Source organism: Thalassophryne amazonica, chromosome 15 (assembly GCF_902500255.1).
Source record: "Thalassophryne amazonica chromosome 15, fThaAma1.1, whole genome shotgun sequence".
Classification (NCBI taxonomy): domain Eukaryota; kingdom Metazoa; phylum Chordata; class Actinopteri; order Batrachoidiformes; family Batrachoididae; genus Thalassophryne; species Thalassophryne amazonica.
Window position 1 is genome coordinate 11405639 of NC_047117.1, and position 13535 is coordinate 11419173.

Sequence of the window (13535 nt, forward strand, 5' to 3'; positions counted from 1 at the left end):
TTACAAATCCAAGATGGCCACCATGGAGGCTTATGGTTGGCTATTGCATGCACTTTCCAAAAATGTATGTTTGCTAATCTCCATGAAATTCCAACAAAGTTGCATAGCAAAACCTTATGACTCCATGGTGGGGGTGTCTGCATACCACATGACAAAAACTGTTACTGTCCAAATATTTATGGACCTGACTGTCAATCAGTAGACCAACCGCCGTCTGCCTTTGCTGCTCTGTAGCAAGCACAGACAGACGTTACACATTATGAACTGGATAGTGACATCGATAAACAACAACAACTGATCCAACGAGATGTGCATTCAACCTCAACAAGTCAGAATCAGAATAGCTTTTATTCTCCACATATCTACAGAATACAAGGAATTTGACTTCGGTCTGAGTTGCACTCTTTCTGTACGGCATGTATAAAACTCAACACTGAATAACTCACAGTAGTAAACAAATGAAATGTGCAAGTAAAATAAAATGTACAATAAGAGAAAAAGAAAACAAAAAGGATGTGTGAAACAGACAACAGATTGACGTTAAGTTGTACATGATATATGAATTAGTAAATTTTTTGGCAAGTTAAATTGTTCATCTGTGTGATGGCCTGTGGAAAGAAACTGTTCCTGTGTCTGGATGTTCTGACGTACAGAGCTCTGTAACGTCGACCAGAGGGGAGGAGTGTGTGTCTGGACAGGTCAGTGTACAACACGGGATAACCAGCCACATCACTTGATCAGTAATCAAATAAAAAAAACAAGTCACATCCTTCTGCACTTTTGCATACAGTTTTTTTTTTTTTTTTTATTGTTTCAGTTTCTATTCAGAACAGTGTGTCATTACCCCGAGGCTACCAAAATATGGCCACCGGGTACTGTGAAGGTATTTGAGTCTGTCCATCCATCTGTCTCTCTGTGCTAAGCATAAGTCCAGTCCCAGGACTGCCAGGGTCTTCAAATTCACAGGGAACATTCTTGAGGCACAGACCTTGGACAAGTTCAAAGATGGCTAACCTTGACCTATTTTAAGAGGTTAAAAAGTCACATTCTGTTTCCCATTTGTATGCCATGAATCATGCAAATGTTTTTTTTTTTTGGTGTGGGGGGGGTGACAGCCAATCAATCAATGGCTAGTCTCTTTGGCGCTCCAAAACCGCTTTGTTTCTGACTAAATATAACATTTTTCTCATATATTATGTAAAAACTAGCGAGAAATAAACACTTCTAAAACTGAAAATGATGTTTTTGTAACATGATAACACTCCTGGAATGATTTACATGACATCTCGCAGACGTTAGCATGGTGATGTCACAGGCTGGTCTAGTTAGCTGCTAACTCTGCTTCATTTTTTTGTAAATATAACCTCTTTCTCATATATTATTATGTAAACGCTAGTGCCAAATAAACACTTCTAAAACTGAAAACACTTTTTTAACCTGATAACACCTCTGGAGTGATTTACAAGACATCTTGTGGGCGTTAGTGTGGTGATGTCACAGGCTGCTAACTGTGCTTCATTTTTTGTAAATATAACCTCTTCCTCATATATTATGTAAAAGCTAACGACAAACACTTCTAAAACTGAAACCACTGTTGTTGGAACCTGGTAACACCTCTGAAGTGATCTCGCGGACGACAGCATGTGCGTGCATCACACGTGTTCAAAGCTAACTTCTGCCCTTTTCAAAAGCTCAGGTATGCGCACATGCATGCCCTTCTGCAGACGCCGTTAAAACATAAATAAAATATTGCTTAAGATTATTTTGCATCATCAATATAAACATGCAGAAGTAAATGTATCAATGATACATGAATAAAAAAAATAAAGCATAAACGCTTATTTCCATTGTGGTCATAAAATTTGCAGAGAGATACCAATTGAACAACTGCAAATTATAAAGAGCACAATGCTCATACAGCCGAGGGTATCTTAGCACTGCAATATATTTTTATTTTACAGACATTCACAAAACACACTTGAAAAGTTTGTCTTGTGGGACTGTTGGTAGCTCTAAAATGAAAAACAAAAATGAAAGTAAATGAGAAATACAAATATTGAAATGATTTCTTTCCACCTTTTTTTTTTTTATTTTGACATCAGCTAATAAAAATGTTGATCATATTTGGTGTTTCCCCAAACATCCACTGATGCTGCAGTAATATTAAAAGGAACACAGCACATGTAGAAATAATTTTCAGATCTAATAAAGAACAGCACTCAGCAGAGTGCACCCTTATACCAAGACTGTCAGACACATTTCAGCACTTCAGGATCAAGATTCATAGATTATGATCAAAGACAGCGATCAAAGGTGACAGACATCAATAGTAAGAGCTAGGTTAAATGTCAGCAATCACAATCAAAGGTTGAAATTAAGCTCAGCGTTCAGTAATCAAGATAACATACCAACAATCAAGGACGAAAGTCAGTGTACAGGATCTGGATCAGAGATACGGAACAAAAATGAAGAACATGATCAAACATTAGTGATTCGGATCAAACATTAGTGATTCGGATCAAAGGTGAGTGATTGTGATTAAAAGTCTGACTTGCAATTGCTATCAAAAGGACTGGAGTGGGATCAAAGGTGAGCATTATAAAAATTCTGTGAACGAGATCAAGAGGAGCAATCAAGACCGAAGGTTACTGAACTGGATCCGTATCAAAGATTAGGACCAAAATTAACAAAAATGATCAAACAATAGTAATCAGGGTCAGTGATTGTGATCAAAGATTGGTAATCAAGATCAAAATTAAATGGCCTGCATCTGGATCAAAGATTATTAACAAAAGTGATGAATCGGATAAAAAATTAGTGATCAGAGTCAACATTTGGGGATTGTGGATCAACAGGTCAGTGATCACCATCAAAGGTCTAGATCAGGACCAAACATTCAAGTTCAGAATGAAAGGTTGGCAAAGGATCAAAGTTCAGTGACTGAGATCAAAACACAGCTATCAAGATTAAAGATCAGTAATCAGGATCTAGATTAAAAATGTGAGATAAGGATTAAAAGATTGTAACTTGATCAAAGAGTAGCAATCTGGGTCAAAGTTCAGCGACTGGATTCAAACTTGACCAATTATGATCAAAACTCAATGCCACAATCAATGGTCAGGACCAACCGGCTCTGGACCAAAATCTATTGGGCTCTTCCTTGGACCATGCCCCACCACCACAACTTTGATTAAAATAATTTTATTTATTGCTTAATCCTGCTACAAACAAACAAACAGCTTCTTCAGCAGAGATAATAAAGGTGGGAAGAACCAAGCAAAGTTTCTTACCAGTTTGTTGTTTTCATAGACATTTTCCTTCTTCAAAGAATCAAAATTTCTGCAACAGAGAGAGGGGGTAAAAGAGAGAGGGGAAACGATCAAACACTTGTTAAAAACAGTCTTGAACAATCGCGGGTCAATCACAAACCACACTGTCAGTTATTGTGACAGTGACTGCAACACTTATTTCATCAGCTCTGTGGTTTTTACACTCATGTCTGCCTCAACTTAAAATAAAACTAATTTCACCATTTGGTAACAACTGGATGAAAAAAAAAGATGGAGATTTGACGTGTAACAAAGGCATAATGAATAAATTCATTGACAAATTAAAAAGGTTAATAAGAGTTATAAACTTTTTAAAAGGAAAGAAAATACATATGTTCTTCTTGGTACTATATTTTACAGAATACATATTGGTTTTAACATTAGAATTTCTGACATTATTCCACAGGGGTGTCCTAAAAATTCACAGGATCACCAACAAGTTGCTGGACATCATAGCCGGTCTATACACAGGTACTGTCACTGCTGTGTGGTACAGGGGTAGAGTCTCTTCCTTCTGCTCAGTGAATTCTGGTGATCCTCAGGGATGTGTTCTGGCTCCTACACCGTTTAGTGCTTGCAGCAACAGGGTGTTGGGTAGGGTTGTGGAGACCAGTGGTTTAGATGCCTTTTTCAGGAAGGAAAGATTTGCTGATCATAAATTTGAGGATGATGCTGTTATCTTTGAGTAATCACTGGATATTCTGATTGCAACACGTAAGATGTTCAGTGAGGAATTGGTGTGTCTGGATCAAGACTAAGATCCAGACTTTCAATTACTTCATGGACTCGGCCATCAGAAGTGTATCTGCATGGGGTCAAAGTGTTGAACTTGTAGAGATAGTCACTTATTTCAACAGTAACGTTCATTTCTACAGGGCTTCAGCCTTTGAGCTTGAGAAACGCCTGGCGAGAGCTTATGGCGGTTGCTGGTCAGAGGTGTTTAATGATGCAGATATCTCTGCAGGAAAATGAAGTCTTTACGGTTCTCATGCTTACTGTCTTACTGTACAGTTATGAGAAGTGCACATTAACCAGCAACCAAAAGTAATGACTGGATGTTTTTGGTTTCAGGTCTCTTCAGAAGATCTTTGGGCATCAATGGAATGTCTTGCCAAACAGCCGGTTACTTAGGGAGACTCAGACCCCTTTGAGTCTGGTCTGCTTGAGGTTTCTTCCTCAATATCATCAGAAGGAGTTTTTCCTTACCATTGTCACCTGTGTTCTTGCTCTAGGGGTTGGTAAGATTAGACCTTACTTGTATGAAGCACCTTGAGGCAGCTTTGTTGTGATTTGGCACAATATAAATGTGATCATGTAATTTACTTTTAACTTTTTTCTATTCTAACATGACAAAATCAAAATTCTATATTTTGTTGCAAAAAGAAAAAGAAAGTAAAAATTAAACTTGATTAGGTATTTGATTGTTTTAAATATTTATTTACTGCATTTGATCAAAAGGTAGGGAATTTTGAGACTTAACATAAATGCAAGCAACATGTAATAGTGAAACATTCACAATATTCGTGTATATTCTTTGATAATGACATTATGTATATTGCACTTCTTCATACCAAATTGTAAGATTTAAAGCACTTTAACATTTAAAATTAAACATAATTAAAAGCAATATGAATTACAAACAGTGCAGAACAATAAAACTTAAAATGTGTGTACATAATATACAGCACACTTTTTACATTTTGTTTGGTGCAAAGAAGCTACTGACTTGGCAAATCAATCAACAAGTTTTGTTAAGTACTATGATACAAAAGTGAAACTATAGGGTTGAATTTACAAACCCAGATGGTACCAATTTTCAGTCTCGCTCACGGACAATTAAGACCAGCAGAAAACCTCAGACAGGTCTGTCAGAAATATTTACATTCAGTAAATCGACTTGCGTTTGTAAACACAAAGTTTGAGGAACCCAAAGAATAATTTGGGTAATAAAAAAAAGGGGGTTTTTTTTCCAAAAAAGGCCCATCTGTGTGAAACTGGCAGATGTTTAATAAGCAACGGTGAGTCACTTCTGTGGAATATGTGAAAAACTAATCCAAGGGCAGTAGTGGATGTATCAAGCTCAACCCATCTTCTTACAAAACATTTCAGAGTTGTTAAGATAAAAGTAAAACTAATAATCCCTGTGAGAAAATCCCCAGGAATTATATTATATTAAGATCTATGAATGCATATAGGAATTGGTGTTGATACAAATAAAAGCTTTAACACAGTGGAACAAAATACATTTTCATGATTGCTAATGTTGACTGAACTGATAAGCAGTTTTTTGTTTTTTGTTTTTTTTAAAGGGGGACTAGAAACACACCTCCGCTGGCCTTAGCAGAGGTCTGCTGTCTGAATGCCGTTCTAGTGTTACAGTGACATAAATAACAAATCCTTATATTTGAGAATGCAGAAATTTATACACAGTATTGTGCAAAAATGTTTACGCACCCTAAAATTTTTTATTTAACAAAATTTTTATTAGCTTGAAATGTCCAAACAATCACCTGAGATTTTTCTTTTTTAAGACACTTAACAAACTAACCAATTATCAAGACACAAATCTTATTTTCTCATTAGAAAATTAACTTTAATTCTTTGTCAATTAATTTCCTGGCAGATGACATCACAAAGGCAGTGTTTACCTCATAACAAAATAACTGGAAAAACCACAGCCATAAGTGTCATTTTATCACATTCAAAAAAATATGCAAAAAGGTGAAATTTTGTATCCATTTATAAATATTAGAAATTTCAGTTGTTTCTAAAAAGGGCAGAATGACCCTAAAGGTGCCTAAAACATTTGCGCGCACACATATATATCTATATAAAATGTTCATTATCTTTAGATGGACTATTTGATGAATGGAATAATTATTTATCAGGAATAAAATATTCCAGTTACAAAACTGCAATATCCAGAAAATCCAGTCCAGATGTGAACGTCCCTCCCAGCGGACCTGCGGGGGGCCTGGGACACAGTTTGGGCCCCTTTATCAGCCCACGTGTGAGGCTGAAGTTTGGATATCAGAGAACTTACTTTAACTGCGAAACAAAACCAGCAGTTCGCTGTGACGCAACAAACACTTTTTAAAACGAATAAATACTTTTATGGTGCGTTCGATAGCGTCGGAAAGTCCGCGCTTACGCCCAGTTCCTGGTTGTGCGCTCGTTTATACTCACATGAGATCGGGTCTGTGTTTGTGGATGAGGGCGCAAAAAGCCATTCCGTCCCTGAAGGACGTGGTCATGTTGGTGATGTTCACATCCCGGTAGCCCTCACACTGGACCCGGCACCACTTCTGCAGCGCTTTGATGGCGGCCATCCCGGTGGAGCCTCTGGAGGCTCGACGAGCTGCAGCCGCGACACAACTCTCCGCTCCGCTGGAAAAAAAGTGGGAAAGACACTCAGTCCGCGCGAGAACCACCTTCTGTGGGTGGAGAAAGAAGGTGGGGGAAAGTTTGACACCTGCAAAGGTCGATAATGACGCGACATGGGCGGCGTTAACTCTATGGTGGAGTTTAAAGCGCTGCTGTACAGGGGCGTAGATACATCGCTGTTTTGCTGGGGGGTCTTGAAAGGACAAATTCACCTTCTTATAATTTAAGTTATGGTAAAAGATTTTTACCAAACAGGCCTGATCTTAAAGCTTATTTTCTGTTGTGTATCTTCAGTTTTATAGTTTTGCCTTATTTTAATTATATCTGCTGTCTGTATCTTTTATCAACTGTCATTCATTTTTTAACTGTTTTCATGAATACCCCATTTTTATTATTGTGTTTCGATGTTTTATTACGTTTAGCTTTTTTTTTTTTACATAAGTTGATATATAAATACATTATTACTATTGTTGTTATTATTCTTGTTATTATGAAGCCTCTGAATGTGCTACTCACTTTTGACGATTGTGTCCGCTGAGAAACGACACACGAGTATCTGTAATAGAGGTCTAAATGAACTCAAACTACATTTTCCTGACACTTCAAATTGAATCATGTATATGCAAATGAGTTGCTACACTTTATTACTCATGACATATATATTACTAGTAATATTATTACATTTCTATATGGACTATTTACCCACTGCTGGGATTTTAAACATCTGCTGAACATTCAGTGTTTCTCAGAATGTCCAGAAGCTTGAGATCCTTTTTTGAAAACCTTTATTGACATACACACACACACACTATATATATATATATATATATAATGTTTTTTATATTGTATAATATTAGCTGGATATGCTAATAAAAAAATAAATACTCACTTCTAACGCAGCTAGTTTATCAGAGAGGCTTGCAGATATTTTGCACCTATATATTCTATGTATCCATCCATCCATTTTCTTCCGCTTTATCCGGAGTCGGGTCGCAGGGGCAGCAGTTCAAGCAAAGCCGCCCAGACCTCCCGATCCACACACACCTCCCCCAGCTCCTCTGGGGGAACCCCAAGGCGTTCCCAAGCCAGCCGAGAGATGTAGTCCCTCCAGCATGTCCTGGGTCTTCCCCATGGCCTCCTCCCAATGGGACGTGCCCGGAACACCTCTCCAGCGAGGCGTCCAGGGGGCATCCGGAAAAGATGCCCGAGCCACCTCAACTGACTCTTTTCGATGTGGAGGAGCAGCGGCTCGACTCCGAGCTCCTTCCGAGTGACCGAGCTCCTCACCCTATCTCTAAGGGAGCGCCCAGCCACCCTGCGGAGGAAACTCATATCGGCCGCTTGTCCTTGCGATCTCGTTCTTTCGGTCATGAGCCAAATCTCATGAACATAGGGGAGGATCGGAACGTAGATCAATCAGTAAATCGAGAGCTTTGCCCCCCTACTCAGCTCTCTCTTCACCACGACGGTCCGATACAGCGACCGCATCACTGCAGATGCTGCACCGATCCGTCTATCGATCTCACGCTCCATCTGTCCCTCACTCGTGACCAAGACCCCCAGATACTTAAACTCCTCCACTTGAGGCAAGGACACTCCACCGACCTGAAGAGGGCAAAGCACCTTTTTCCGGTCGAGAACCATGGCCTCAGATTTGGAGGTGCTGATCTTCATCCCAGACGCTTCACACTCGACTGCAAACCGCCCCAGTGCACGCTGAAGGTCCTGATTTGACGAAGCCAACAGAACCACATCGTCCGCCCACAGCAGAGACGAGATTCTGTGGTTCCCAAACCAGACCCCCTCTACACCCTGACTGCGCCTAGAAATTCTGTCCATAAAAATAATGAACAGAACCGGTGACAAAGGGCAGCCCTGGCGGAAGCCAACGTGCACTGAAAACAGGTTTGACTTACTACCGGCAATGCGAACCATGCTCCTGCTGCGGACGTACAGGGCCCGGATAGCCCTTAGCAAAGGACCCCGGACCCCGTACTCCCGGAGCACCCCCAAAGGGTGCCCTGAGGGACACCGTCGAATACCTTCTCCAGATCCACAAAACACATGTGGACTGGTTGGGCGAACTCCCATGAACCCTCGAACACCCGATGGAGTGTGTAGAGCTGGTCCAGTGTGCCGCGACCAGGACGAAAACCACACTGCTCCTCCTGAATCCGAGGTTTGACCATCGGTCGAATTCTCCTCTCCAGTACTCTGGAATAGACCTTACCGGGGAGGCTGAGGAGTGCGATCCCCCTATAGTTGGAACATACCTTCCGGTCCCCCTTCTTAAACAGAGGGACCACCACCCCGGTCTGCTAATCCAGATGCACTGTCCTCGATCGCCACGCGATGTTGCAGAGGTGTGTCAGCCAAGACAGTCCCACAACATCCAGAGACTTAAGGTACTCAGGACAGATTTCATCCACCCCAGGAGCCTTGCCACCGAGGAGCTTTCTAACCACCTCGGTGACTTCGGCCTGGGTAATGGATGAGTCCGCCTCTGAGTCCCCAGTCTCTGCTTCCTCTTCGGAAGACGTGACAATGGGATTGAGGAGATCCTCGAAGCATTCCTTCCACCGCCTGACAACATCCCCAGTCAGGGTCAACTTCTGAGGTGCCGGACGGTTTGCCAGAATCTCTTTGAGGCCGACCGATAGTCCTCCTCCATGGCCTCCCCGAACTCCTCCCAGACCCGAGTATTTGCCTCTGCAACCACACGGGCTGCGGCACGCTTGGCCTGCCGGTACCCGTCAGCTGCCTCCGGGGTCCCACCTACCAACAAAGATAAATAGGACTCCTTTTTCAGCTTGACGGCATCCCCTACTTCCGGCGTCCACCACCGGGTTCAGGGATTGCCACCGCGACAGGCACCAGAGACCTTGTGACCACAGCTACGAGCGGCCGCATCAACAATGGAGGTGGAGAACATGGTCCACTCAGACTCCATGTGTCCAACCTCCCCCGGGATCTGGGAGAAGCTCTCCCGGAGGTGGGAGTTGAAGACCTCGCTGACAGAGGGTTCCGCCAGTCGTTCCCAGCAGACCCTCATGATACGTTTGGGCCTGCCAGGTCTGACCGGCTTCCTTCCCTCCCAGTGGATCCAACTCACCACCAGGTGGTGATCGGTCGACAGCTCTGCCCCTCTCTTCACTCGAGTGTCCGAGACAAGTGGCCGAAGGTCAGATGATACGACTACAAAGTCGATCATCGACGCCGGCTCAGGGTGTCCTGGTGCCACGTGCACTTATGGACACCCTTGTGCTCAAACATGGTGTTCGTGATGGCCAAACTGTGACTAGCACAGAAGTCCAACAACTGAACACCACTCGGGTTCAGATCGGGGAGGCCATGCTTCCCGATCACCCCCCTCCAGGTCTCACTGTCGCCACCCACATGGGTGTTGAAATCCCCCAAGAGAACAATGGAGTCCCTAGTCGGAGCGCTATCTAGTACCCCTCCCAGGGACTCCAAGAAGGTTGGGTACGCTGCACTGCCACTCGGCCCATAAGCCGAGACAACGGTAAGAGACCTGTCCCTGACCCGAAGGCGTAGGGACGCGACCCTCTCGTTCACTGGAGTAAACTCCAACACATGGGGACTGAGCTGGGGAGCAATAAGCAATGCAACCCCAGCTCTCCGCCTCTCCCCGTGGGCAACGCCAGAAAAATGAAGCGTCCAGCCCCTCTCCAGGAGTTGGGCACCAGAGCCCAAGCTGTGAGTGGAGGTGAACCCGACTATCTCTAGTCAGTATCTCTCAACCTCCCGCACAAGCTCAGGTTCCTTCCCCCCCAGCGAGGTGACATTCCACGTCCCAACAGCCAGGGGCTGTGAGCATGGATCGGGCCGCCGGGCCACCCGCCCTTGACCGCCACCCAATCCTCACTGCACCCGACCCCCATGGCCCCCTCTGCAGGTGGTGAACCCACAGGAGGGCGGGCCCACATCGCTCTTTCAGGCTGAGCCTGGCCGGGCCCCATGGGCTAAGGTCCGACCAGCAGGCGCGCGAGCCCCAACCCCAGTCCTGGCTCCAGGGTGGGGCCCCGGCTCCGCCATATCGGGCGATGTCTCGGTCCTTGATTTTTTACTGGTCATAGAGGTTCAGAACCTCCATGACCATATTCTATGTATTGTTAATATAATATGAACTGAACATAAAGTCAGGGGCGGTCCTGGAGGCGGGCAGCCACCCAGGGCGGCATCGCAGGGGGGGCACGACCGTGCGGGAAAAAAAAAACGGGGTGGGGGGTTGTCCTGACGGGGGGGTTCGTGGTTACGTTACGGCAGAGCGGCCCCCCCGTCCCATGGTGGCTTTCCTCTCTCACTCATTCCCGCAGCTTCACAGTGCTTTAAACAGTGTGGACAGAGTTCACAGAGTTCAATAGCGAAGCAAAGACTGCAGCGAAACGAGACGAGTCATTGGATAAATGCTGGGCTTTGTCCCGCCCATCGGACGCTCAGCATGTCTGGGGGTCTATGGGGCAGTGGACTGGCCTCGGCTTGCCCGGACGCTCAACTTCTGCATGATGATTGGATGATCTGTCTGAGGCTGAATCGCTTTTTGATTGACAGCGAAATGAGCGAATCAGCGATCTTTTGGTGTAAACATCCGTGGGAGCATTTTTAATTTTCATTCTGTTCTGAGTTGAACCGGAGACTTTCTTAATCCTCTTAGCGGCATTTTCTTTGTTAAAAACGACTAGCGACAAATCAAGCTTCTATTTCTGGTGTTTTTTTGTTTTTTTGTGTAGCTGCTTGTGTTTATAGACTGACTTCTATCGCTCTTTCTGACTTCTATCGCAGTTTCTGTCCCTACCAAGCAGCGGGTGCTGCTGAGCTCCTCCACCGTCACAAAGCACTCACAGGCGGACAAACTTCACACTAGCCTCGCGCCAGTCCCAGCTAGCGAGCTAGCTAGGTAGCAAGCTGCACATAATGGCAGACAATTTGAATGTTGTGGACCGGATTTTGGCAACGCCATTTGATAGTCTTCCTTACAAAGAAGCCATGGCCATGGGGGGGGGGGGGGGTTCACCCGGGGAGTAAATCACTCTAGGACCGCCACTGCATAAAGTTAACACAATACAAAAACAACAGAATCTAAAGCTAACAAAAGCTAGTTGAATGTAACATTAACTCAATATTACTTAATCTAAAAGTGCCATAAATGAACAGAAAGCTAGTTGAACGTAAAACTAAGAATATAAAGCCATCAGAATACAAAGCTAACTTAATTTAAAAGTAACAAGCTCACTGAATGCAGAGCTAACAATGTAAAGCTAACAGAGTATAAACATATAGCTAAATTAATATAATGGGAGGGGAAATTATCAAATAAGCTAAAGTTAACTGACTCTGGAAACTAAGTTGAAGTCTTCAAACGGTTCCACATATCTTCCTGGAAATGTAAGCTGCGTTAGACATTAATATAAAATACTGAACAGTGAAATACTCTGAACTCGCAAAGTACCTCCCTGTGCCCCGTGTTCTTTGCATTTGCTAAAAGAAGAAGGGCCTTTATTGACATTGAACAAACATACAGTGAAATTTGTCCTCTGCATTTACCCATCCTAATTACAGTTAGACACAATCCAACCACTAGGAGCAGTGGGCAGCCACAGTCCAGGACCCGGGGTCCAAATCCAGATGTAGAGACGCTGCCTTGGTCAAGGGCACAGAAAGGAGCAGAGCCTAAAGAAGCATTCCTAAGGTGAAAAAGAAGTCAGCAGGTTACAGGGCTTCTCTTATTGAGCTTGTTTTGGTCAGTTTTATATTCCCTCATGTTCAGTTTGACCCTTAATTGAAGTAAGTGAGTATAGCAAATGGATGGATGTTCAGTTAGCTTTGATTCAGATAGTGTTGGCTCCAGTTAGTTTTTCCACTTAGCTTTAGATTGTTAGCTTCATATTCATTTCACAGGTAGAAAGTGGTATTGTGTTTTATCTCGCTAAAGTTTTGAGTTTAAAAACAATAAATAAATCAAAGAAAAAACATAAACACTGAGGTAGGTTAAGCGAAACAGAACTTCCTGACCATCGCCACCTTTGGAGATATCCTGCTGTCAGATGGACAGACAGGAGGAGCATAAACTCCGCCCTCTATTGTCAGTTGCTGTGGGTAACCCTGAGGCAGGTGTGGTTTTTTTCGTGTGTAAGTGGACGTGCCCTGTCCTGTCTGCTGGGTGTGTTCAGTGAACAGGGTAGTGTGTACGTGTGTGTGTGTGTGTGTGTGTGTGTGTGTGTGTGTGTGTGTGTGTGTGTGTGTGTGTGTGTGTGTGTGTGTGTGTGTGTGTGTGTGTGTGTGTGTGTGTGTGTGTGTGCTCACAAAGGGACCTGATACTGACACACAGGTTTGTTATAAATGATTTGCTTTGTTTTGTTTTGTTTTTTACTTTAATATAGCACATTATCGTTGTGAGCCTTCACTGGAGTAAGCGGTTGAAGATGAGTGAGTGATAGCATATTATATGTTTTATCTGTATGGATGTTTGTCTTTTTATTGGGAGAATTTGATTATCTCAGCAATAATTGCTATAACGTTTGGCTGTGGACAAAGAAACATGATTATTCTGTTTTAGAAGTTACCTACTAGTTAGAACAAGAAAATCATGTGTAACTAATAATATCTTTGCTTTCATTAGTTGTGCCAGTAGCTGAAAAAACACACATTAGTCAAGTCCTGGAACTAGCTTACTAAAATGTACATCATGACAATAATAGTAAGTAAGTCCCTTCGGCTGCTCCCTTGTTTGCACTCGGGGTCGCCACAGCAAATCCAAGGTGGATCTGCATGTTGATTTGGCACAGGTTTTACGCCGGATGC

The 13535-nt window shown here is 43.2% G+C and overlaps 1 protein-coding gene across 2 annotated transcripts in view; it reads right to left on the minus strand.

Annotated features, from left to right (window-relative positions):
* The window catches only part of LOC117526479 (MICAL-like protein 2), a 32121-nt gene extending 25158 nt beyond the window's left edge, over positions 1–6963 (minus strand). The window contains exons 1-2 of one of the 2 annotated variants that reach the window (XM_034188549.1): positions 6516–6963; positions 3291–3339 (exon numbers count right to left, since the gene is read on the minus strand). In XM_034188549.1, the coding sequence (XP_034044440.1) occupies positions 3291–3339; positions 6516–6658 (192 nt within the window). In that variant the 5' untranslated portion in view covers positions 6659–6963. The remainder of the gene's footprint in view (positions 1–3290; positions 3340–6515) is intronic. The other variant, XM_034188548.1, reaches the window with a different exon arrangement.
* Between the last annotated feature and the right edge of the window lie 6572 nt (positions 6964–13535).